The sequence below is a fragment of the Arthrobotrys flagrans genome (genome assembly GCF_004000055.1).
Source record: "Arthrobotrys flagrans strain CBS H-5679 chromosome Unknown unitig_0, whole genome shotgun sequence".
Lineage (NCBI taxonomy): Eukaryota > Fungi > Ascomycota > Orbiliomycetes > Orbiliales > Orbiliaceae > Arthrobotrys > Arthrobotrys flagrans.
In genome coordinates, this window is record NW_027137550.1 from 6,918,216 (window position 1) to 6,945,252 (window position 27,037).

At 46.0% G+C, this 27,037-nt stretch overlaps 5 protein-coding genes across 5 annotated transcripts; 3 read left to right on the plus strand and 2 right to left on the minus strand.

The window, feature by feature from the left end:
* Positions 1-237: 237 nt before the first annotated feature.
* On the plus strand, positions 238-3,898 carry DFL_005046 (uncharacterized protein; the record flags this gene model as incomplete). The annotated part of the gene is made up of 2 exons (XM_067634246.1): positions 238-431; positions 520-3,898. 2 exons carry the CDS (start codon positions 238-240, stop codon positions 3,896-3,898), a joined length of 3,573 nt encoding a protein of 1,190 aa, XP_067492333.1.
* Positions 3,899-11,685: 7,787 nt separating this feature from the next.
* On the plus strand, positions 11,686-13,504 carry DFL_005047 (uncharacterized protein; the record flags this gene model as incomplete). The annotated part of the gene is made up of 4 exons (XM_067634247.1): positions 11,686-11,923; positions 12,126-13,134; positions 13,186-13,404; positions 13,492-13,504. 4 exons carry the CDS (start codon positions 11,686-11,688, stop codon positions 13,502-13,504), a joined length of 1,479 nt encoding a protein of 492 aa, XP_067492334.1.
* A 1,438-nt stretch (positions 13,505-14,942) lies between these two features.
* DFL_005048 (uncharacterized protein) lies at positions 14,943-18,033 on the minus strand (the record flags this gene model as incomplete). Its single annotated transcript, XM_067634248.1, has 11 exons — positions 14,943-14,952; positions 15,012-15,129; positions 15,198-15,288; positions 15,346-15,464; positions 15,540-15,704; positions 16,048-16,209; positions 16,460-16,556; positions 17,132-17,149; positions 17,244-17,584; positions 17,660-17,732; positions 17,857-18,033. The coding sequence occupies 11 exons, from the start codon at positions 18,031-18,033 to the stop codon at positions 14,943-14,945; spliced, it is 1,371 nt and encodes a 456-aa protein (XP_067492335.1).
* A 1,749-nt stretch (positions 18,034-19,782) lies between these two features.
* Positions 19,783-22,844, plus strand: DFL_005049 (uncharacterized protein; the record flags this gene model as incomplete). The annotated part of the gene is made up of 6 exons (XM_067634249.1): positions 19,783-20,490; positions 20,548-20,808; positions 20,863-21,066; positions 21,120-21,338; positions 21,397-21,658; positions 21,709-22,844. 6 exons carry the CDS (start codon positions 19,783-19,785, stop codon positions 22,842-22,844), a joined length of 2,790 nt encoding a protein of 929 aa, XP_067492336.1.
* Positions 22,845-23,601: 757 nt separating this feature from the next.
* DFL_005050 (uncharacterized protein) lies at positions 23,602-26,568 on the minus strand (the record flags this gene model as incomplete). The annotated part of the gene is made up of 4 exons (XM_067634251.1): positions 23,602-24,209; positions 24,404-25,142; positions 25,411-26,446; positions 26,537-26,568. The coding sequence occupies 4 exons, from the start codon at positions 26,566-26,568 to the stop codon at positions 23,602-23,604; spliced, it is 2,415 nt and encodes an 804-aa protein (XP_067492337.1).
* Between the last annotated feature and the right edge of the window lie 469 nt (positions 26,569-27,037).

Below are 27,037 nucleotides of genomic sequence, written 5' to 3' on the forward strand. Positions count from 1 at the left end.
CTCTGCGAATTGATGGAGGGCAGCTGGAAATACCGTCTCCCATATATCAAAGACTCGCGACCATTCCTCCTCCCAGTAGGAGCCCTCTCACTGCATTAATTTGATCCATTTTCCTCTGGAAGAAAGCTTGTTTTTCTGCTCCCTCAATGCAGACGAACAACTAGATTCTACCGTCCAGATTGAGAAATTTTATATCACTACATTTGCCAGATTACTCGCTGCAATAAGGCTCTCCTCATGCCTGAAGAATCTATGGCAACAATTGAATCGGATCGGCCGCCTCATGGTATAAGCAAAGACGATGAATCTACAAGTACCGGCCAAGGGGTGCGAATTGACACATCTGTATCAGCGGGCCCCAGTCGTCCTTCCCTTACCTCTCCATCTTTAAAACGTAAGAGTTCAATCTCGAGCTCAAGAGCGGATATCGAGTATGTAGCCACCCTCACCAATGAATCATAACTGCACGCTCTTTAACTGGAGTTTTGTTGCTGACATACAAATCTGAACCGTTTTAAGCCTTGCAAATGTTAACAATACTGTTTCAATGTTCATGGGAGGCAGACGACACTCATGGATGCAACAAGGGACCGAAGGAAACTCTTCATACGCACCGCGGGTCTTTCCGCCAAAGAGAGTCAAGACTATGCCTTCAAAAATACCAAGCTTGGACCGAAAACCCCAAGCAGAGGTACCCCACGCTGCTGCGTCGCCACCCGTCCCACGGCCATCTCCTGCGCCGAAACAACCTACAGCTGACCCGGTTGTCATAACTATTCCCGATACTCAGCCTGATGATGCTACGCCGCAGACTTCGGTTATGGAGGCCGAGCAGCAGCCTCTTATCAATCCGCCTTCAAATCCTATATCAATAATAAGTCTGCCGACGACTGCACGCTCTACCCCAGAAAACACACCGTCTATCAATTTAGTACAGCGGCCACTGGTCACAGTCAATTCCACCCCGCCCCCCCATCCTTCTCCGGTCTCTGCTCCAATAACAGTTGGACAATCAATTCTCACAAACTCTCCGATCAGCGCAACTGAGAGGAGGGCAAGCCCTGCAATTGAGACAAGAGCACCAGCTGGAGGAATTGTTAGGACGGCACCAAGTGTAGAGCGACTAGCACCGGCGCCTCGCATGCGACCAACGCTGCAGACGGCCATCACTACCACCTACATGCAGAATATTACACCCCCACCATCAACCTCACCGGTCAGTGCCACAGTTCTTAACGGGGTTGATAACCTCGGGTTCAGGTCGGCGCACCCAAGCTCGGCCATGCCGTCTCCGGTTGCCTCGCCGCAGACGCCAGAACTTACCACTATCGATTTGCCGAAATATTTTCCTGATGGCTCTTGCAAAATGCACAAGGTGGACCTACGGAAGCCTACCATTGAAGATCATAATCTGTTACTAGGTGAGCTTCAGAGGTTGGGCCAGCAAATCAAAGACTCGCAATTGTCGGCTCCAGAGAAAACTCTGGTGATGCGATATTCGAAGCTCAGCCGTGCTTTGGACTCGATCCGACGCCAGATTAACCAAAGTTCCGTACAATCAACCCACGAGTTGGTTTCTGACATATTGCGTCGGCGCACTCCTTCAGTGCCTAACTACCCCCCTCAATCCCCAGTCTCGTCGGCTCCCTGCTCACCAATCCACCACCGTGTGTCAATATCTCAACCGGAAAGGCAACACGCTGCACAGTCACAGCATGGAGCTGTTCCAGCTAGCACAATGCTTCCGCCACCCCAGCCGCACAACCAACCCCAATCATTGCCATCGATTGGCCATTTCCGTAACCCATCATCTCAAACCTCTCAAGATGCGGATTTTTATGCACAGAACCCAACGCCTGCAGGCCCTTCACCCCATACTCAGTCTCGGCCTCAATTCCCCCCTGTTGCCACAAACTATCCCGCACCTCAAACACAACAGGCTGCATCCCAATTCCTGCCACCCCAAAGCTCTGTGGCACCGGCCCCACAAACCCGACCACAAACCCAGCAGCAATCGCTAGCCGTTTCAGCTTCTGTAAATAGCCGCACAAAAGCTCCGTGGAGCTACGCATTTGTTGAAAAGCTTCACTTTCTCATGGCACGACCGGGTACAGAACCATGGAAACCGAATGATAGCCTCAGAGCGAGCCTGCTTGAAGGCGCTCTCAAGCAGGGTGATGATTTGTTTGTTGCCTTGCATCTCTTATTCTGTCACGCGGACCACCCGATGATGAAAAACAGGTATCCTTTCATTTGGAATGATCCCCGCAGCAAGCTTGGTCTGGAGCTGCTTTCCCAGCTCTTGTTTGCAAATTCGAGTCTTTCGACTCGGGCCTTGGATATTTTCGTTCAAGTCCCTATGGACCTTGGCATGGCAAGAGCGAAGATTCAGGGATTCAACGATGATATGGTGGCAGCGTTCAAACTGCTCCAGGATATTCGGCCGATATTCGACACGTTGTACAACTATTGCGACTCCAACAAGCTCTCGTGCCCATCGCAAAGTTTAATTGCGTCTGCAGGGATTCTTTCGCCGTCTCTACAAAGAACTATTAGTGTATCATTGTCACAAATGTTGATGCAACATGCTAAATCCGCCCAACCCCAACCGCAACAAAACCAAGTAACATCAGCTCCCAGACAGCCACAACAACCACATGTTCAATCTATGCGGAGAACCCCCCAAAGTATGACTCCAAGAAAGACATCTTCCGGTGGTGATGCCGGACCCGCGCAGCGCACACAGCTCCAAGTTTTTACAACAGACTGGGGCGGCAAAGTCCCTGGTTGGAAGTTGATCCAAGAATGGAGATATATACCTGCAGACCTTCAGAAGCCTGAAGGGGACACTTCAGAATATTTTACCTATTTTAGGAGATGCGTTACCCCAGTGGTCAAAGTCTCTACCAAGGTGCAGCAACTCTCTTTCCTGATCGAAAGCGCGTTAAGCAAATCATACCCTAGAGTTAACCGCGTAGAGGGAACTGCACCCAACATCCGCCCGGTTCGAAACTGGTCCAAACTCTACCGCCTACGTTGTGTAGCTTCAAAACGAGACCTTACACAGCTCACCAAGCCTGAAAACTTTTCGGCTTGGAGGAGTCAAGAGACCTGTTGGCCTGTATCTATCTTTGCCGAGCTAGATGACAAATCGGCCCCAGGTTTTCCAAACACTACACCCCAGGAAAGGGAGTTGGCAAAAAAGCGGAGGCTACATTTTCGACGGAAGAGAAATTGGGGTAAAGATTGCACCACTGATCTCACGGACCGACTTGAACACGGAGAGAACATTATCCAAATCATGATGATGGATAATCCGACGGCTGACGGGACTTCGTATTACGCCGCCGTTGAAGAAGTCGAGGTGGCAGACTACAATACACTGTTCCAACTGATCACGCAAACCCAAAGCTTGTCCTCCAGCGAGGCCAAAGAACTCATCATCAGGCGTCTGAAGAGGTCTGCCGCCGCAATCGCAAATGACGATGACATATCTGTCGTCGAGGAGGACACCGTGACCGTGTCAGTCACCTGCCCTATGTCTCAGCAAATCATTGATGTCCCTGTGCGAGGCAAAGACTGTCAGCATCTTGACTGCTTCGATCTCAAGGGATACCTCACTAGCCGAACTAAATTCCCATCCGGGTTTTCGGTGCCGGACTCATGGAAGTGCCCAATATGCAGTTGCGAGTGTACCCCTGTTACACTCATTATCGACGGGTTCATGAAGGATACCGTTTCCAAGTTGAAGGAGGTCCAAGCAGACGGGCAATATTTGAACGCTAAGAGCGTTATTATCCGCTCCGATGGGATGTGGAGGCCTCATGACCCCCCCGAGGTTACGAAAACGAAGATCAAGAAGGAGATGCCTGAGGTAATTAGCCTACTCGACGATTAGATGTCATATTTGTTCGGGGTTTCCTCGGAATGCACAAGAATATTTGATGGGCATAAATGGAACAGTGTTTATTTGATACTTTCATTCGCTCTTGCTTCCTTACTAACTTCTCCCTTGCCTTTCTTTTATTAATTTATTTTCACCGCTAGAGCATTTTGAACGGCGTTATTTTTTGTCAGAGGAGTTTCATCCTTTCGATCGCATTATATCATTTCCTTGACTTATTTGGATTTGGGGATTCTTAGATTCCCGACGCGTAATTATGATTATTCGTTTAGTGTATCCACCCCACTTCCTTCCTTCTTTTGCTCGTCCCAACCAGTCTGTCATTTCTCTGGCGTATTATGTGGAAGGGGTTTATAAAGTGCAGTATAGCACTATCTGTCTTTTATGATATCCGATGATTATTTCCCATCAGGTTTGTGATGGATACTAAAGAAATTTAGAATATTAATTTGGATACCCCCTACAAGAGCTATTACTGCGGTGCGAATCATCTTCGATATATATACTAGAAACTATAGACCCGTGTAACCTTACAACGAAGCATTTGACTCGATATCGATATATCGATAAAACCTAGTGTCGATTTCCGTTCTGTGAAGTGTTACAGAAAACCCATTAGCCCGGAACAAGGGAATATTATTATCTCGATTGAGATAAACCTACCATTGAGAATTCTTCTGGACCTGGTTACAGGGCCCAGGCTGGGGGGAGGAATCCGAGGTCAGCAGAACCCTGTCATTCCTATGTTACACAGGCAAGCCTACACAAGGAGCTTTGTGTAATGTTGTATTTCCACCACACAACACGTTTTTTGCACGGAGCTCAGACGAGATACTCCACGTTCTTGATAGCATCCTGGCATCAAAGGGTTCAAACCGTATTGTAAATGCACGTTAGCTATGAAATCTAAGCCTTTTCAGGTAGTCGGCAATGACGGTGATAATGCTTTCCCTCCTCTGAAGTTGGGTCTATTTAAACACCTCCGGCTTCCCCTCTTGAACACTTCTTCACTTCATCCTCCATCCCTCACTCTGCTTATTGGGCTTCACGGCAGCGGTCCACTTATGATATACATATATGAACTTGGGCCGACATCATTATACTACAATTTATCGCCACCATCACGATTTAATACTCAGATAAATCAATGATGTCACTTGCGCAATACGACAACCTTCCTCCGTTGTCTGATGGGTTACCGATTCACGTATCTTTCTATACTACTTGATATTCTCAACCTTTTTATCCAGGCTTTCTGTCTAGATACACGAAACTACCCCAAATACTCCTCTTTCAAGAAGTATATATATAACACTACTCGAAGCTAATAACGTCGAGATCCACGATCATACACCTATTTATATACCTCTTCATAATTACGACGGTCAATATGATATGAACGGCCGTATCGTGTCCTATCCTGCTAGGATCCGAACTTATTCTATTATACATATATTAATTAGTATTCGCCCACCCACAAGCGAAAAATGTATAAATAGTCAGTTCGTGGGTTTACCGATCTGATGCCATGAAAGGCGACTCAGCTCGAGAGCGAATGTTCAAAAAGACGTGTTGGGACCCTTAAAAGAGGTCCTTGCAAATGACAACTACTCAATTAATATACCTCCGGTCTCTTCGGGTTTTCGGATATATTCGTTTATAGGGTAAGGTTCAGCCCTCCGGTGCGATGACGGAGGGCGCTCCTTCAGCCGCTAACACATAATTCGCGCGCCCCGTGGATGTAGAGACGCGGATATTCCTCGCGTACACGAGCCCTTCATAATCCATGATTATATATATTGAAGAAGTTGCAGCTATAAAGATTACAACACCCCTTTGGCCCCACAAGATCTGGTGTGGATTTATTTATTTATCTACTACTTATCTACCTACGGATTACCGCTACCCCGATCTAGTTAACCTCGGAGCAGCCTTCTGGCTATGATTCTATTCCTTCAAATATTAATAACCATATCTAACTTACCATATATACCACTACTCCACCCGGAAAACACAATACTAGGCGTAAGTACAACGCCTGCAACACGAACATGCAATGATGAGAAACGTGGGATCAGTTACTTGTCTCGCCTTCGCTATATCTCATATAAACCGGCTACCCATGACCCTCAAGATAATATTCGATACCAAGAAGAGGTACCCACTCACATCAAGTATGTTTTTGTTACAAGAACGGCTCGGCCGGACTTTATGTACAAATATATTTTACAAAACTATTTGGTCCTGAATCTTATAAACGGACGAGATTAATCAGTTCCGAATCGGGTCAGGGAGATAAGGGGCGAGACATTATTAAACCACAATCATTATCTTTACATACAATACTACCTAAGTATATTGTATTAATATATCAAGGGGGCGAGTAAAATCCCACCTCAAAAATGCATCAATTTACTTGAATGCATAGCCGAATTCAACATGACGCGATATTATAACATCGTCGAGTCCTGCGATATCATAAACATATATCATAGAAAAGAATATATTCTCCCAACAAATCGAAGTTGAACGTCGAGCTCCGAAGTTGAATTATAATTAATCACGCACATATACCAGCCATATCAGGGCAGTCGATTAAATCTAAGACTAGTTTTCGCTTGCTACAAGGTTTTTGTGGCTGCCAGACTAGGCCTTCATCTATTCCATTTTCAATATATAATTTACCTGGAACACATTTAAGCATTTCGCTCAAATATGTTTAGACCAGGTTTAAAGACGCTTACGAGATGAAATCTCGAAAAACATCTAGAAACTGACAAGAAAATGATTGGGATGCATCGATGTTCCATGGAGCATCTAGCTCATTCCATAAGAACTTTCTGCTAGGGATCGAAAAAGGGGTTTCACAATAAGGCAAAGTTATCAGGCTTATATACCTAGTACCGTACTAGGGACTAGCGCAAACCTGGGTTGATGAGGGGCTTAGTAACAGTCCATCTAAATGTTAAGGAAACCTCGGAATTTATTAAGCTTTGTACCAAGCAGAAGAAAGACAACTCGGCTTTTATATCATGTATTTCGTCCTTGGGTAACAAATTGACGCTCAAACTACACCGAAAAGACTTAAGATATCAATTGGTCAATATAACCACATCACTTATATAACTACATACTATATAAATATACCTAATCGTATTTTAATATCTGGGTTTAAAATTACAAGGGATTGGTATTGGGGTATCCGGCGAGAGCATGAGGTCTAGGTTAACAACCGATATCAGTTTACCTGAGTATTTCATAACTATATTTTGCTGTTCTCCAAAGGGCGGGCTTGGAGAGAAGCTATGTCTAATCCACGACTAAATCGGAAGATAAATTAATATAAATTGACACCAAACTCTCCTGGATATTACCTATTAAAGACCTATTATATATTCTACTCGGCCAACAGAACTATTATGAACCTCAATTGATACGACGATCTCACTATCGAAGATTGGAGAAACACTTCATATGTATGTCCAGTTCTCTCGTCGCCAGACGGGCAGACCCGTCTCACCCTCCTCGTGATCTATATGCACTCTTCCCCCTCCGATTTTCTAAGTTTGCCAATGGCACGGATGAACATCAAGGGCAATGATAAACCGAGTTTCGGTTAAAATAAGCTTTAAAAGAGCTTAAGACACCGCTCGAAGATATATTTGATGGATCTGGCAACGTCCCCCCCCCGAGCCTTGTTCAAAATATTCTATGCCGACACATTAATATAACGAGTATCTAGCTCAAATTAATGTTGACGATTATGGCCGTCTAGATGCCTCCATATCGAACTCTACGAGTCGATACCATGCCTAACTTAACTAATTAGAGGGGCCATGGAATATATCATGGATTTCGAATGTGGTACTAAGGCCGCAATTGCGCGGTTGGAAGAGTTTGCGGAACGGAGGTAGATCTTTATCCTGTTACCACAACTATCGCATGAATGTTTGGTTGTTTTAATTCCATCACCGGCCATCGATGCTTAAGAATTTCAGGAGTGCGACGGAAATGCCGTGGTGTTCTTAGAATAAAGAAGGCTAATGGATTTGACGGAAGGATATATGCGTATGATATGATGGTAGTAAGATAAATTGCCTAGATAGAGTAATTAAAAAGGTTGACTTTTGGTGACTTAATTATCAATCCATGAACTCCATGTTTTCGAGATTCTGAATCAAGCTCGGGAGAGCATCATAGTAAATCCAAACTGTCGGGCTCCGGATGTGTCAAATGAATTGTTCGTTATCATCGCCTCCTTTCCTCTCGTATTCCCGTGTCTCCTTGCCGTTGCCCAAAAAAAATTTCCTGGTGTCTTTCAAAAGTTAGGTTAAATATCGTACGAGTTCCTTAAAATTTCTTGCGCGAAAGAAAAATCCCTGGAAATAAATATTAATATAGCTGGATCATGGGAGCAAAGGCAAATGCATTGACGCCAGCGCTCCCCGTCGGAAAAACTAGTGGTCTCAAAATTCGTGGTTTTTATATAATAAAAATTCCGCATGGAGAATACCCACATCCGCGTGTTAACAAGAGGTAAGGCGTGCATACAGCCGCCCCTTGGAAATGGCCTTCTCGTTAATATAAAATTCTCACTCCACCAAACATCTCCGTCGTGGCTTGAATTTCTGAGACGAAGTATACCTAAGAGCCGAGATAGTGGGTCTTTTTGCGTGAAGGATTAGATCTTTAGAGGCAAGTGGTGGTAGAAAGGTCCAAAGCTAGCTGGGCGCATGGCGATATCGGACCGGGGGTGGTTTGTGCTTTCCGCCCAAGCCGGGGTTCACAATCGAGGTGACCATGTGTCTGCAGGCAACGATATTCACTGGACAGGCTTGACGGAATTTCACTCGGACTTGTGCGAGAAAGATAGGAATTCCTTCCTGGGAAAAATTTCATGAAATTTTGAATAACTATCTTTACTCCCTTGAGTCACGGAAATCTTTTTATATACGATTTCCGAGCTAATGCGACCAAATCTTTAAAAAAAAATCGAAGCGGAATCATGGAAAAATTTCTGCCAAGTGGGTCTTCGTTGGCGGTTTGTTCCCGTTTCGATGTCTAGGCGATGTTTAAACAGTGAAAATTCTTGAACGTTAAAATCGCACTCCGCAATCATGCCGACGGCGCCAATGTATGTTCCGGTAACTAGGGAATCCGTCGATGTGGATTCGAATTGCATGAGATGGGTCTGGAAACTAGTAGAACCGCGGTAATGCGGGGCGCCAGGAGCGAGTTTTTTGATTTCTGATTTTTGGTATTTTATATTCTTTGGGCTTCTGAATTGGAGCCGGTGATGGATTATTGGCGAAGGATCAGATGGCAGGCGGAATCAAATGAACGACATGCCAACACAAATTCACATTTGAGACCCGATCACAGACCAAAAGATAACAAGCTGTTACAGTTTGTCGGATCTGATTACAAATGGCTATGCGATTACGTACAAATGATCCCCTAACGGCATCTCTATCAGATGTTCGATTAAGCTAAACAGCTACATGCAAGTGCCGTTCTATTCGCGAAACTCAATCATATTATGTCATTCGCTGGCAGTTATCTGCGGTTCGAATCCGGCCAAGGTTCATCCCGTGGGAACACGTTCTATGATGCCAGGTTTTAATGATATTCACTCGAAATCCGCAGGGACGATTGCGTTCGGCAGTATGCTTTCGTAAGCACGGCTGGTTGTTAATATGCCAAATTCAACAGTGCCAAAAAGAGGGTCGTCGCAAATTCGATCGAGAAATCTAAGCTTAGGAATTTCGAGTCATGAGTATCCCGGTTTGAATGCGAAAAGACACTAATTTTTTTGGTTAAAATGTCAAAATGCGCCCTAATTTTTTTTAAACAAGAAAATGAACATGCGACAGCAAATTGACCAACAAGGCCTCAGAAACTGGGCCAGCTTCCCAGCTGCATTAGCAGCGGCGTCGTGGGAACCGAATGGCTACGGACTAACGTGCTAGGGCTGATTACTAGAAAGGGATATGAATTCCCTTCCCTGTCGCTCTTGTCCAAAGGCCAAGCCAGCACGGCTCTGCATGAATGCTGATAAATCAAGCGCCTTTTCAATACAGAGTATGGTTAATTGCGATTGTTTGATTATATCTGGCGACGATTTTGAGAAGAGGCACTCTTCTGTCCTTTAACGTTATAGATCTAAACGATTGGTGGTGGTGTCATGAGTTAGCATGCATACATAGCAAGGTCAAAGCTTGTGATATCGATCTTACTACGCAGTATTAACTGTTCTCCACATTAATCAAGGAGGGAACATCCATCTTTCCCTCTTTCCCTTTGATGAGTCAAGACGAATCTTTGTAATCAGGACGAGAGCTCTCTTCGCATTAGCTTCGTTAGTTTCATGATGTTAGCTTTTTTGTCGACGCTGTTCCTTTGGGTTTTCATGAACAAACAAAACCTTAGCCGGATGACATGACCACCATGCTTTTTTTTTTTTTTGCCGTCCACCGTATCGGGCCCTAACTTAGCCTTTGATGCTTTTTAGAGAATTTGGGACACGGTAAGAGGATTTGCTTCTTTACCTTTTAGTTTCACACCTTTAATGCTTGCATAGATCCTTCACCACATTGTCCCCGCGCAACCCCATTGGGATTAAGCCTCCATTGCGACAGCTCTGCGGGGGCTAACGAACTTCTCCGTAGAATAGTGTATTAGTAACACTACTGATTATGTGATATCCGACGTCCTCGGGTTGTCAACATGAGTGTGAATCATGAGTCGGATTGCAATTTAATCGCAGGTTTGTATAAAAGCCTGGGGACATCCCGAACGTCCCAATAAGCCCCATCATAGCATCACACAAAGATCTCAAGATCAAAGCAAGTAATTGATTGATTGCTTCTTTTGATTAATACATCTTACCTTCTAGAAGACATTTCGATTCCCAGGATTTTTTTTTTATCCATTTAATCCATCCAGGCTATTATATTCAGCAATTGCATGCAGCAGCTTCGTATACGTATATATTCGATTACCCGAACTGCGACATTGTATCTATCTACGCAACCACCATAAGAAACATCTACAAAAAGTCTTTTGAAAAGACAGCATTCATATACGAATAAATAACGCACATTCGGCACCACAATTATCAAAATAGCTAGTTTCAAGGAGAGAGGGAGAGAATTGACCCGGAAGCATAGCGTACATACATACATACATACAAAGTACCGTCGCCGGACCTACAACCTGCCGTGCCGATATCCAACCAAACGCACCGTTTGACCAACCGAATAGCCCATCTGGGGGAGCCCACTAGCTACTAGCTCCTAACGTTACCGGACCCATCTCTTTTTTCCCCCTCCGTTGGGACGGATCAAGTGGAGGGTCCCACTATCAAGCCTGGATCTTGAACGCTGCAGCTCCTGTGAGAAGAAAGGGTGGAGTAAAGCAGTTCCCCCTGCACCAAGGGTTTGTTACTGCACTGCATCGACGTATCCCGGAGCCCCCAAGACCTCAAAGGAGCCAGATATTGGGACTGCGGCGTGTGACACTTCTTCGTCGCCATCTTGATAGCTTTCCTTTGTATAAAGCATCGACTGTTTGGCCAAGCCAGCTTGGGCCTGGGACTAGTATTGGGTGCAGGCTCTTGGGCATATCTCATTACTTACGGCTGACGTCTACATAAAAGACGATCCGATCCATCTGTCTCCTCTTCCTTAATAATAATAATATCATAGTCATCTCCTCTTCCTCCTCATTTTCATCAGCTTCACCGTTCTTTTTATTTTATTTTTAATATCAAATCAGTCATCATGAGCGACCACAATTCCATCCGCTACCCTTCGTCTATTTCGACGGCGCAGCACACCCTCAACTCTGTTCGGGTAGGCCTCCTCACCCAGAAACCACACATCACCATCACCCTCAAGGGCGAACGGGAGGGCCAAAAGGTCCCCTCCTCTTTCACTACCCGCGATAAAATTGAAGGCGATGTCACAATCGTACCCCAGCACGATGTCCGATTCGATGACATTTACATCAGTTTCGAAGGTATGTTTCTCGTCTATCGTTTTAAAACCCTGGATGGGTTTTTAGTCTACCCGTCGAATCCTCGCTACAGCTAGGCAGCAGTCTTTTGCCCTGTCAAACTCCCAGTCTTCTCCATTTTTATTTTCTGCAGACGTCCCCATAACTTGGATCGATTAAAATAAGGGTCTGGCAACTAATCGTCTCCGTCGAACTTTTCTTAAAGGTGTCGTTCGAGTATGGACCGAAAATACAGGCCCAACCATGGGCACCGCCAGGAGCGAGGTCCGCCGGGTTTTCCTCAAAATGAACCAGCCGGTTGACGAAACCATGTTGCCCGTTCCGCGGATTGCTCTCAAAGGCATGCAATACACATTTCCATTCAGCTTCGTCGTTCCTGATCAGCTTTTGGACAGCCATTGCGGTCACATCCTTCAAAACGATGTCGTCCGTCAGGCCCATCTCCAGCTTCCTCCTACCATAGGGACAGGCAAGGCTATCAACCAAGACGGTAGCCTCGAGCTCGATGATGTCACACCCGACATGGCAAAGATCCGATACGGCATCAAGGTCCGAGTGACTCGACGACGAGAGGTGGACGGCAAGCAAGCCGTCATTGCTGAAGACCAGCGATACCTTCACATTACCCCACACTACGTCGAGGCTCCTCCACCGATGGATGATAATACATTCGTCTTGAAGAAGGAGAAGGAAATCCGCAAGGGTCTCTTCAAGGGCAAGCTTGGTCGTCTCATCGTCCAAGCCGACCCTCCTCGCCCGATGGAAAACAAATCCTACGACTCTAAGCATCGAGCTAGCACCACCGCTACTCTAAACCTCACCTTCATCCCCGCAGATGACGCTACCGAACCTCCAAAGCTTGGTAGCGTTACCACGAAGCTCAAGTATCGGACCTTCTATTCCACCAAGTCAATCAACATAATCCCGCAGCGGAAATCCCACCTAATCGATCCATATATGGGCCAATACCAAGAAACAATCACTCTTTCCTCCAGGGCCCTCAACGGCATCAAATGGCGTCGCGGCCGTATTGCAGAAGAGAACGACTCTACCTACGGTTCCCGCCGAGGTTCTGACATGTCCGACAGCGGCAGCACCAGCTCCTTCTCAACCGAGTCTCCAAACCACTTCTACGCCGAAATCCTCGTCCCAGTCTCTCAACCGCAAAACAAGGCTCTTCCACCAACCTTCCAGTCCTGCCATGTAGGCCGCCAGTACGAGCTCGATATCAGCCTATCAGTAGACATTAGCTCACGGTTGAAAAGTTCATTCAACCTCAAGTTGCCACTACAGGTAACGTCATCTGGTGAATACAATCTCTCGGCGCAATTCGAAGCAGAGGAACTCCCCGCCTTCGAAGAGTTCTTCACTCCTCGGTCCATCGCCCCTCCAGCGGGAATGCGACTTCCAAGCTTTGCAGAAGAAGCAGGACAGCTACCTGCTCACATGATGTCGAACAACGCCAACATGGCACCACCACCGGGGTACGGGATTCACCCCGTCAGGATGTTGAACGTCACATAAACACGATAAGCATCTAACTTTTTATTCGTTCGTTTGTTCTTTTATAGGTTCTTTTCCTAGGCTGTTTTTTCTTGCAAGAAGGGTTGTTTCTCTCTTTCTTTTGCGAGTTGGTGTTCTAGGTCGTGTTTTTCTCGGGCTTTGGGGGGAGCGAAGCAAGGATTGATACGATAACGATTTGATACCCCGAAAGCTCCTTGTCTCTCTTTCTTTTCCTTATCTCTGATTTTTACGCGGTAATGCATCTTTCATTGTATAAAATGCAAATTCTTTTCATTCAACATAATTTGGCTATCATCTACGATTATGCCCTTTCAACATATATTTTTTTTTTTCAATTCTAATATCTTGTATACGATTGAATGTGCTTTTTATCTGGACCAAATTTCAACAAATCTGTCTTATTAGTCCTATGCTCTAGCGGTTTGTGGAATTCTTCTCTGTTTTTTGTAGGGGCATTACATCTTCAACATCATGGTCGTCTTTTGCTAGTTCGAAGGGTTTTAAGTTGAAATTCTGGCATTTCGACATCTTACTAAGGAAAAAATTTATATATAAAAAAAAATTAACATTAAATTTTGATATCAAATGTGTCCATTCATAGAATCGCTGGTGATACGGACAAGCAAATCTGTTGCAGTAAATAACGATCGGGCTTTGTGTCTACGGAATTGGAATCATTGTAGTAAACGGACGAAAGCCGTGCAGATGGCGCACTTTCATGTCGTTCCGATGACGCACATATGCGCGTGCGAGCGACTTGAACGGTAACACAATTCGAGGCTCCGAAGGTCACATCTACATTTATAGATCCAGCCATCTCGAATATCATATGAAACGGGAACCTTCGTGATATCATAAGCTTGGTCTAGACTAAAACACAATAGTAAAAAGGAATAATAAAGGAAAAACCACACGAGAAGAAGAAAAGGTTCATGTTATCAAAATAGGATTTCCCTTTTCTTTTCACGCTTCCTTTCTCCGACGACCTTGCCTTTCAATCTTAAAAGCCCAGAAAAGGAAAAAACAATTGACAAGATGTGGGAGATGAAAACACCTGGATGGCCAGGTATAAGAACCCAGCAGAGTCTACTAGCTATTCGAATATCAAAAGTAGGGAACGTCCAACATAAAGAAGAAGAAAAAAGGAACCGTGAGAAAGCGATAATAACCTCCTCTTTCCCATTTTTCTCTTTCGATCGTAAAATATCATGTCATTTTTCTATGCCTCCTTATCGTTTCCCTTCCCAGCTTGAAGAAGAAGAAAAAAAACAAAATAAAAGGGAAAAACAGGAAGCACAGGGTAGTTCTCTAGATTCCATATTCTTCAAGTGTTTGACATTTGTGGAGGTTTGGTTCTTTTGATTCCTTCTCTTTCTTTTCGCTCTTCTAGTATCTTCCCAAATAAAAAGGGGAGCCAAGGAAAACAGGGAGGCGAAAAAAAGACGGATAGAAGGTTGAGGATGCACCGTCTATCTCGCAAGAGGGAGGCAGAAGATGTTTACAAGTCGCTATGTGTTTTTGTTAGCGTATATGGATTTATACTAGAGAAAATGTTTGGGAGTCTTACGTATCATCTTCGTCTGGGAGAGGGGCGGCTTCGGCCTCCTTCAACTCCTGGTTCATTGCGAGAAGTTGTTCCTGGCCAATGACGACCTCTGGTGCGGCAAGAGCGATTTCAGCGACGACTGTTCATTTTGTTAGTGTGTTAGTGAATCTGTGAGATATATTTTAGGTGGATTTGAGGGAATCGTACACTCAAGGTTGGTTTCGCCGGAGAGCTTCCTTGCGAGCCACAAGAATGGCTTCTCGAAGTTGTAGTTGGACTTCGCGGAGATATCGTAATACTATTCCGGCATGTTAGAGATTCTGCCACAAGCTTCAGTCGGAGATATGTGGTATACTTGAAGATTCTTCTTCCTATGGAAAGTGATGGTCTTCGCCTTGACCTTTCTCTCCTTTACGTCGACCTTGTTACCGCAGAGTACGATTGGGATGTTCTCACAGACACGGACGAGGTCACCTGGATGAGATATGTTGATTTAGTTTTTTCTCCCTCCCTTTAAAATCGAGATGCTAACAGGTGTAAAATACGTACGGTGCCAATTCGGGACGTTCTTGTAGGTGATTCTGGAGGTGACATCGAACATAATGATACCGCACTGGCCGTTGATATAGTATCCATCACGGAGACCACCGAACTTCTCCTGACCGGCAGTATCCCAGACATCGAACTGGATTTGTCCAAAGTTTGTGCTGAAGCCTGTTGTTGTTTTCGGAGGTTAGAGGGACCTTGTCACGCCGGTGGGGCACCATAGGGCGGAAGAGCGACTGGAGGGGTAAAATATGGTGGTGTATGTGTTGGTTTGCCAACCCAAAAAGCAGCGAGCACCACCCCAACGAGCGAGAGACGAGAAAAAAAAAAAAAAATCTGACGTCGCGAGAGGAGCTTGGCTAGTCTGACTCTTGCTAGCTAGACATCCGGGCGACCGTGACACGGGTCGAGTGGGTGCTCGAGCGGTAGTGAGAGGGTCGGACAGACGGCAGACGGTCGTGCTTTTTTGTGAAGGCTGGTATAATACCAGATGGACTGGGGAGAAACTTGCCTAGAGGGTGGACTTCGACACCAAGGGTGGCGATGTACTTCTTTTCGAATTCACCAGTCAAGTGACGCTTGACGAAGGTGGTCTTTCCGGTACCACCGTCTCCGACGAGGACGAGCTTGAAGGTGGGTGTGGCAGTAGTAGCCATTGTAGTTGAAGATGTGTCTGTTGCAGTTGAAAAAAAGGAGGAGGTTTAGAACTGTGGCTGGAAGAAACTAAGAGTGAACTGATGAGAAGGGGGTGAAGAGGATGGGAGATGGTTTTGGTTTGTTGATTTTGCTGGAGAAGAAGTTTAAAAAATTTTGGAGGTTCGCTTTGGGAAGCTCGGGGAGGTCTCATCCTTGCCCCCGACGCAGGGCAGCATCTCGGGGAAAGAACGATGGAGTAGACACGCGACGAGAGGGGCAGAACGTACATTCACGATGAGAGAAATATATTTTACTTGGGTTTGGTGATGATGACGGAGATGTATAAAACTGAAGGGGATGGTTAGATGGCGGTAGTGTTTTGATCTGGATTTCAAGAAGAGAACGGAATTATAAAGAGGGAATTTTCCCGTATAAAAGCGCCCGGCGAAGGATCCAGGCAGTCGACTCCGGGCCACGGGCTGCTGACTAAGACCCTCGCTCGGCGTCATTTCTTTCTCATCATGACTTATGACCGCGATCCTTATACATATGTCTACCTAATCTGAAAGCTCCGAGCCTCCGTTATCCTTTTATATAGTCCCGGAGGCCATAGTAGTATTACTTAATCATGCAGAGAGAGAGAGAGAGAGAGAGAGAGAGAGAGAGAGAGAGAGAGAGAGAGAGAGAGAGAGAAACGGAAAGAGGCAGCGCAAGGAAGAAGAAGAAGAAGGCAGATGAATTAACGCCAGGATCAATGCTACGTTAAGTAAGTATTCATGCCAGGCCAGCCCAAACGAAAAAAACAGTGCATTGCATCCAAATGAGGCGACCGCAAAGGAGAAGGGATGCCATTATAATGGCAGCAAATGACATCCCAGCATCCCTCGACCGCCCCAATCCCTTCGAGGCGTCAACTGCAACTCCAGATCCTGCTCTACATCGCCAATCGCACGGCACACTAGAACTGAGATGGCTCGCTGAGTAATACGTATGAGTCGTCGTCGTCAGTTTAAAAACGCTCCCAACAAGCCTGCAAGCTGCATGCAGCCGGGGGAAGGATGAAGGTCTCACATTTTCATTCTGTTGAACCTCGGTGGCAACTTTTGCTAGTTTTTCATGATTCAAAGCTCCCACCGATCCAAACCTCTTAACCTTGTCACCCACTTTAACACCAGCTTGCTCTGCCGGTGATGATGGAGAAACCTGGTCCACAACTGCGAATACTGCTTCGATCACAGGGGTCTCTGCTTGGGATACCGTTGCAGGTGGAGGAGCTGAAGTCGAAGACGAGTCCGTGCTGGTCGATGTTCCAGTTTGTTCGACATGGTGGACATGAAGAGCCTTCTCGATCTCTACCATCAAGGCCTTCATGTCGTTAACTAGCGGAATTATACGCGCTCTCGTGGTTCGGACTTTAACATATCAGAAGACATCCAGTCAGCATTCCTCGCCTGGAAAGCCAACGGTCCGGTCTGACGGGGACTAACTTTGTGCGACATCGATGTCATCTCTAGGATATCCATCAAATGTTGTCAAAGGCGTTTGCATATTGACTCCATGCTAGGACAAGTATATTAAAAATCCCAGAAGGGAAAGCAAAAATCAATTAGCTGTAACATTCCAGAGACCTGGCAGAATTATTCTGTGATGAAAATGGAAAGCGAAGGAAGGGACCCCCCCGTACAGTGTCTAGAACAGCGCTGAGAGAACTTATTTCTGCCTCGAGAGCGTCCTTTCTTTTCATGAGAGCCAGAATGCGATCTCGCGACGAGCTACCGTTTGAAGCAGAAGCAGAGGAGGTGTTTGCAGCCTGGCCGCCAACGGAAGGGTTGTGAATATTCGCCTCCATCGGTCTGCCCATGATATGTAATGCTAATGCTATGTTATGCTATGTTATGTATCTTAGAAGTATGAAGCTGAGTGGATAGCTCTCTTTTGATTTTTAATTATCAGATATCGTATACCAAGAAGTTGATGTTTGATGAGGGGGAGAGAGATCGAAAGCGAGGGAGGATTTGGAGAGAGAGAGAGATTTGGTTGGAGAGAGAAAGCTTACGAAAGTCTGCCAACGTCGGCAACGCGAAAACGACAAACACCATCCCATTTTCCAACATCTCCGCTAGTTCGATACTATCGATATCATGGCATTTGACTTCAACGATAAAACTATGCTACATTGCGACTGTCCTAAGACAGATGGTACGGAACGGGAGAAAGCAAATGTTCGGGCCAATGGACAGTGGCGTGTGCATTTTATTTTAATCGATAGCAGGCCAGTTAGCCCTAGTCCATTTCGGTCAGGTTCTGCTATTGGCGACGTCATTTGGTGGTAGGAATGTGTTGCGAACAGTTTAACAGCCACCTTTGCAGCCTAGTGGAACACTGCATTGTCGATTGCATGTTCTGTTTATACTCTCACCCTAGCGCGTGTTTTAGTGACGATGAATGTACTATTATTGTTGGGGGCAGTTTCAATTCATCTTCAATCAATTGATCCCAGAGCAGTTAGTATCTGGTCCGTTCGTCTATTTGGGGGGATTCCGGATTTCTCAAATGCAAGCGTTACAGACACTAAGAAGTAACATGCTTATTTTACATACGCTGACTGACGTTGACGGCCACGTTCTTTCACTCCTGCGTTCAGAAGAGAAAAAAAATATGCCTGCTTGGTCGCTCTTCAAAAAGCAGTCAGTCGACCCGATAAGAATGACAAGCCTGGGACTTATCATACTTCTTACTAGCTGAATTAATTGCTGACCTTTTTGAATCCTCACCTCCGTTCGCCGCCATCTTCATTTCACTCAGTTCGCATTGGGATTGTGATAAACAGTAAACATTAATCGCCTCTACGGGTTCGGTTTGGTTGCATACACTGGATGCTGGGTGCTGGGTACTGGGTACTGGAAGCTGCAGGGTATGTAACACCCCCCTCCTCCTCCCTTCCCTACTTCCTCCATCTTATTGCTTTTAATCTCTTATGTTATTATTGTTATTGGCAGCCCCATCATATGTTCACCTAACTATATATCTATTATATATTTACCCCAGCTGACAGGGAAATCCAAGGGGTGTAGGAGATACCTGGAGGTGGTATAAAGTATATTTTGATATACTCTATAGTATATAATATCTATAACAGAGGAGGGTCGACCTCAGTTGTGGCTACGAGCCAGCGTCTGGGCGCTACTGCACGGTTGACCGTACTTACATGCATGCTGCAGCTCAAACACCATAGATTCAGTTCTAGAAAAACACTCGGGTTTCCAAAACATTACGGCCACGAACGCATAGGGACGAAAAATTCCCATTCCTCTTTTTCTCTTACTCTTCCTCTCGCTCCCATATCTTCCCCCTCGAGAAGGGTCTATATCCCTACGCCAATTGATGAAACACCCGCTTCGCCAATAACTTATATAGTATCTACTTATTTATCATCCCACTCGATATTTTTTTTTTCATGTCAGCCTTGAATCGATATCGTTAGTCTTGGGTTTCAATTTCGTCGACCATAGCCGCTCAGTCGGCAGATTCCTTTTTTGAGTAGCTATTTGGGCGGGGATTCTAGATACATATGGTTCTACATATATCATCGTCATCGTCATCACCCACCATGGGGGAATCGTCAGAGCATCTGGTTCTAGACACCGGGGACTGTGTCCTCCAGAGCGACTGCGAGTCTATGATGACAGCAATGGAACCGATTACACTAGTTGACAGCATCGTTGCAGACCAGCTTGCCCCTCAAATTCTTGTGTCAAAGGATGAAGACAACTTCTTTGATGCATCAGAATCCATTCGGAGGCTATCCTTTTCTACAGAGGATAGTGGCGATCTACAATTCAACAGTCTCCCAACACCCAAGTTCAATACTCTCAGGTCCCGCTCCTCGGGTCGTGGAGGAGATGGACATGGGGTCATGCTCCGATGGATGAAGAGTCTTCGTAGGAAGTCAAAGCTCCCGCACATGCACTACGACATCTACAAAAGCCAGACAGCTAGGAATTCGGTTCATGGAAATCTTTCAATTGCACCTTCCGCTATGACGAGCGCCACAAAACTCACCGGATCAACGAATTTCTTACAAAGAGTCGGTACTGCTACAGCATCTAGGATATCATTATCATTCTATGGTAGCGTTGCAGGCTTCTCAGGCCGGGGTGCTGTTGACCAGTTGGATCTAGATCTAAGGACAGAAGATTCCCTAGATGATACTCTGGACACTGCTACGATAGAAAGAGCGCAGCAAAGGTGGAAGATCTTGGCCGAAATTGTTTTGTCAGAGGAGGAGTACATAATGGATCTGAAGACCATGATTTCGGTAAGGAATGGGGACATCCATTTACATGCATAGCGCGTGTACTAAATATAATCGAAGGCTTTCACCTCCCTAAAAGATGCCGTTGCGCCATCGGCTGACGCACGAATCAAGCGGAGAATCGTCGATAACATGACAGATCTTCTAGAGTATCAGGAAAACTTTTTATCAGAGTTGTTCACCAGGCTACCGGCATCTATCGCACTTCCAACAAGGCCCATGCTTATCAATGGCAGCACTTCTGAGGTTCCATTGTCATCTCATGATAATCTGGCGGATCCATCACTCGTTAAATCTTTGGCAGATGTCTTCGAGTCAAGGGTAGGGGTTCCTGAACCTTCCAACCGTTTGAACCGTGTTAATTAAATTTTGTAGATGGGATCCTTCTTTGCGCACGTTGAGTATGGTGCAAACTTTGAGACACTGCAGGAACTCATAAACAGCAATCCTTCTTCTCCGTTCCGGTCAAAAACTTGGGAATCTGGATTCGAGATGTTGGCCAACGCGGTTTCCGCAGAATGCAACAAGGGGAATTATCCTGGCAAGAAGGCGGCGACTCTTTCGGATCTCATTATAAAGGTATGCATCTGGCGGCTGTCGACGGGTGGATTTGTTATACTGATTCTTTATAGCCAATTCATCATATTTGTCGATATCCACTGCTTCTTAACCGGCTTTTAGAGATCACACCGACCATAGACGCTCCCGAAGCCAATGAATCTCTTCAAAGAATCATCAAGGCAATCAAAGATTTAGGAGGCGAGCTTAACAATGTCCAATGTAATACATCTGGCGCTAGGGATCAACTTGAAAAAACATGGCTTTTGCGTGAGATGATAAGTCTACCTAAGGTATGTTCAAAACCCGGCTTGGTTTCGTTAAAATATTTTGACTGAGTATAGTGTGCAGGAAATCGATTGCCTTTCGAATCGTATCACAGTCGACCGTCGCAAAAGTATCCTCCGACACCTCGGGCAGGTTCTATTGTGCGGTGTTTTGCAAGTTGCATACTCTACGAATAACGGCCCGACTGCTCGATATACTATCGGTTCACTATTTAGGACACATCTTTTACTTGCTCGGCCTACCGTTGACCCTGCGACACAGAAAACCGTCTGTTCGACATTGTTTATGGTCCCACTGGCCACGCTAAAATCGGATGATATTCAAGGTATGTTTCGATGCGAGATACGCGCTTGGATGGGAGCTAATTGTTTATAGACCGATCTCTACCGGACGCCAAATTCTCTTGGAAGATCAACTTCAGGAAAGCCAATCGCTTGTACAGAATCCGCATCTCGGCAAAGACAGTTGAGGACGCTGAGGTCTGGCGGTCTAGTTTATCCAATTGCATTGACAGAATTACAACAGATGGAAACTCCTCAACGAATCATCTCAGTTATCTTCCAGGTGACATTCGCGCCAGAGAAAACGATGATAAGCCGTCAGTTATAGATCCAAAGGGACAATTCTCACAGGCCAAAAGTCAAGTCGGCACCCCGCGTTCAAAATCCCAGCCACTTGGGATGCTTTCTTTGGGGCATAAAGAAGACCTAGAATCCACAAAGCCTCTAGTACAACCAGTTTATAACAAATCTCTGGAGAAAAAGTTGCGAAAGAATACAGACCTGGAGAGACTGTTGACAGATAAGAGGGAAGAGGCCGTTTCTAGATTCTGGCCTGAGCAACGGAATACTCTCGAAAATCTATATTCACATGTTATCTCAACCGATATGCTATCAGGACCTATCTCCAATAAGGGTCCTCCGCGGCGGCCAAACACTTTGTCCGCAAGGTCTATGTCGACCTCCTATATCGAGGAGAAGGGTTTGATGAGGAGATTATCTCTCACGAGAATTTGGCAATCTAGGAGAAGAAGCTATACGCCTACGAATTTTGAGGGTTCGGGCCAGAAGGGCCGCCCATCTCGGCTTATCATTCCTAGGCGCTCGGGGACCCTTAGACCGAAGAGGAGCAAGTCGGATCGCTTTGGAGGGCCGCAAGCCTTGGGTCGGTATTTTGGGCGATCCCGTTCGCATAATACGGTCCCTCGGATTCGAGAGGAAGACGACACGGAGAATTGGATTTTTCGGACCAAGCCACCAAATCGTGGACGAAGTTTGCTACAACCTCTTTCACCTGAGAAGTATAGTACCCATTCAACAAGCTCTACGGAGCCCTCGACGCCAGGCTCAACCGCTCCGGTTTCACCTGTTACTCACGCCTCTTCGTTTTCCGACAAGATGACCTTTGGAGCCGACTTTGGGATTTCTAGCCATTCGTTATCAACGATGCATGGCCGTATTAAGAAATCTCTCCGTGGCAAAACGACTCTGAGGAAGCTTTTTTCTAGTTGAAGTCCGTACCTTCCTCTCGTGATCTAGCTATCATAATATCTTGTTTGGTTCCACCTTGCGAAGCTCCATTTTTCCTATTCCCCTCTTTTTCTTTTTTTTCCTTTCCCCTTTTCTTTCGTTGGACACCAGATTACCCTTTTTTGTGGGAAAAAGCATACCTATTAGTTTCCTTTCGTTGTTGTCTTCCTTCTAGCTTACCATCGGTGTTTTGGGGCCTTTCTTCTTGATGATTGATGCTATATTACTTCTTTCTCAACCAGTTCACAAAAGCGGGCGCTCTTTTCCATTGTTATATATTGGCATTCTTGTCTGGGAACAGTGAAAATACCTTTCTTTGCCTTTCTACTTTCTTCATTGTACGACATGCACGGTTTATCGATTGCAGGATGTTCATGAAAACAGCGGGTTTTTCTTTTTCTTTTTTTTCTTCTCTTCTTTTGGGTACTTATGGTATGTATCTGGTTGTTTTTTGATGTGCGTTTGGTGGATAAGAAATCAATGCTGTTGGGAATTATGCACATGGACGAAATGTAAGATACGGCAGAGATGCATATGATGTAATCAAAATTTGGATTTGGGTCTATGAATCGAGCCTACTGGCTAGCGTGTATTTGACGGGAGGCTCCTGTAGGATAACGAAAGGCACAGGCACGATGGATGAGACTACGGAGCGTTTCAAGTTGTGGGACAGAAATGGATTCAAATGTCGAGCATCTTCACCCTAAGAATTACTATCAAATCTCGTGTTGATCTAAACCTACTCATCGCCATCATCGCCATCATCACCACCACCTCTTCTTTGAGAACCTTGCTCCCTAGCCATTTCTTCGATATCGAACTTCTTCCTCCCAGCGGCGCCACTCAACTTGGCGAACTTGACGCTCTCAACCTGTCTGCCCACCTTCTTCGTAAGCCTCTGAATCTCCTCCTCTGCATCCTTCGCTTCCTCCTTAGCCCACTCCAACACCAATGGACGGCCGTGTAAATGCGTATGCCTCAACGCCTCCATCGCATTCTCCGCTTCTCGTACGCTCACAAACTGCGCAAACCCAAAGCCTCTAGATGTTCTATTGAACTTCTTGGGCACTCTAACGCTCCTAAGTTTTCCGTACTGACCGAATAGACTCCTAATCTGCTTTTCAGAAACTTCAAAGGCAAGATTCTTGATGATGATCTTCGTGCTGGCTGCATTTTTTCTAAGATCTGCCTTTTTGCGTTCCGCGGCTGCATCGTCACCTTTACGTGACCCTCTGACTTCGAGCTTATGCCCGTCCAAGAAGTAGCCATTCATAGCCGCTGCTGCAGCGTCTGCGGCTACCTTGGATTTAAACTCCACAAACCCGTAGCCCATGCTCAAATGCTTCCCTACATTTTTAGGATCTGGTTTCATCTTTATCCTCGCCGCCAAAAGCCTTCGAGTGGCGAGAATAAATCTTTAAGCTTCTCCTGTGGAGTTGCGAAACTCAGATTCTTTATAAATAGGGAGAAGGTTTCACCGGGTACAGCTTCAGTGTCGTCTGTGGAGATTATATCCTTGATCGAAGGCCTAGCTATATTACCCGTGGTGGGTGCGACTTCTGTCTGTTTTGATGGGTCTATGGGTGTTGTGAAGAGATCTTCAGGTCCCTTTTCGACCTTGAGCATCGAGTCTTTGAATTTCCTGCCATATAGACGGGTAAAAGCAGCTCGACCGCTCGGTTCGTCTAAGAATTCAACGATGGCGATAGTACCCGTCGGCGGCATCAAAACTCTTTTCGTCTCACCAAACTCATTGCATAGAGCGCGTAATTCATCAACAGTTGTTCCGTATGTAAAATTTTTGATCAATACGACTTTATCCCCACGTTTCTTCTTCGCAAAGGCAGCGAGGTTTATGCCGTGTTTTTCAAAGTATTGTTTTGTTTCTTGGATTACCCTTGTTTCCGCGTGTGCTTGTTTTACAGCTGCGTCTGTTGATGTGGGATCTAGAATATCTGCTTTGGAGACACCGAGGCGGTCTGCCATTGATGACATTACGGCATTGATGTTCATGTACAGGGAGTTCCATTCAAAGTCTGCCTTTGAGGCGTTGCGTTTTTTGAGAATTTCCCGCTGCTTTTTCAGAGGCAGCTTGGAGAGGGCGAAGGAATCTAATTGAGTAGTGCGTTTGGCGGTTCCGGGGAGGATGTGGAGGGAGCGACCTTGGAAGATTGAGGTGTCTAAGGTTTTAAAGGCAGATATGGCGGAAGATGGGGAGGTGAATTGGATGTAGGCGAAGCCTTTTGGAGTGTGTGATTTTGAGTCCACGGGGAGGTGAACCTTTGGGATGATTGTTAGTAAGAGTCTCAAGGAGTGAAGGATCGGTATGGTATGGTATATGAAGCGAAGTGAGGGAAGGTGCTTTATCAGACTGGTTTACTATCTATGAATTGGGATCATCATCGATGACATCTTTTTGATGCATCGCAGTTGTCCCTATCTAAGGAGGATGTCATCATATAAAGGGTAGTCGCGGAGACTGTTGTGTGAAAGGTGTTCGGGCATGTGATGTGGGTATGAATGCGAATGCAAAAGCGGAATATCTTACCTCCTCAAGTTCTCCAAATGGACTGAATAGTTCTTCAAGCTCAGATTCAGTTATAGAGTATGACAGATTGCGGACAAAGAGACGTCCTGTTTCTTCAATCTTTTCAATGGCTAGCTCGGCTTCGGATTTCGGAGCCTCCACTTCAGCCTCTTCGGTTTCAGGAGCATCTTCCATTTCAGCGTCGTCATCTATACCGCCCCATTCGTCTGAGGAGCCCTCTTTATTGGCTTTCTCATCAGCTGGGGGTTCTGTTGTTTCTAGTTTGTTGCTGGTCATGGCTTTTAGCCAGTCCGCATCAGATAGACCGGTGTCAACGGCTACATCTGGAAGAACCTCAGAGTCCGCCCCGGCTTCTACTTCGACAGCGGGTTCTGTAGGCTCTGGCATTGTCTCTTCGATTATATGCACAGGCGCAGGCTCTGAAGTGTCCTTTTTGGACTTCTTCTTTTCAAGCCTTGTCCTGGAGAGGTCCTCGTACTCCCCTTCGCTCTCATCCTCAGGAGGCCGAGCGATTACGGGCTGTTCCTCATTGATGATAGCGGTCTCGTTTTCCCAGATCTTGGTATTCGCTCGGCCTTTCATCAATTGCATGTACTCTTTATACTTCGGGTCATTCTCATCAAAGGAATTTCCCTTGGTGCCTTCAGACTTCTTGGCTTCAACAACCTCATCACGTTTCCGTTTGAGACTTCTGGCCTTGGCAGCAGGTTCGTCTAAGCTATGTTTCTTCGCGTAAGCGGAGGAGCTCGGAGTGTTAGCACTCCACGGACGAGAAAGACTGCCATCCTTCGTAGACTTGGCTAGTTCGACGGAAAGTCTTGAGGTCTTGATGTAAGACCGGTCAAAGTACTTGACGGCGGCATTAGCCTGTTCGGGGGTCTTGTAGCCAATGAAGGCTATTCTGCGCTCTGGGAGGTAGCGGCAGTCTGTGATTGTGGTGGAGGGGAGAGACTGAAAGTGGGATTTCAGAAGGGCAGTGGTGAAGTTTGTGGGAGGGAGGTTCCTGATGAAAATGCGGGAGGACACTGGCTGGCAGCTGTGCACTCAACATGTTAGCAGATGTCACCGACAGTACAATGCAATGGCGAAGAAAGGAGGGGAGGGGGAAGGAGGAGAGATACCATACGTGCCGGCAGGAGAGGATTCCTCGGTTGTCATTTTATCATGCGGAATGGTTTGAGAAGAAAGAAGACGAAGATTAAGAAGAGAGAAAAAAATTTTGCGACAGACTTTAAGGTGGAGTCTTGGCAGCTACCGGGCCAGGACACAGTAACGGGGAAGGGAAGTCGAGTGCCCCAGAGCCCTGAGGAGCCCCTCACGTGCCCAGGGCGACTGCCCAGGGTGGGCAAACACGGCGCCGAGGCTTGGGCACGTCTTGAGTCTTGGCACAGCATGGAATTTCGCGCTCCCAAGAATGTTCCATGCTTGCTCCGGCCTGAGACCACAGACAGACACATGTTACACTGTCTCCCTCCAATTTCATCCTGACCACTTGCTGCTCTCTCTTTACTTAAGTCTTATCTTTTCCCCATCGAAGAACCCATCTCGTTCTCACATCTCTCCATATAAACCATCCATCGTTTGTGCCTCTGGTAAGCTTCATCGAGCTGCCATCCCTTCTCTCATA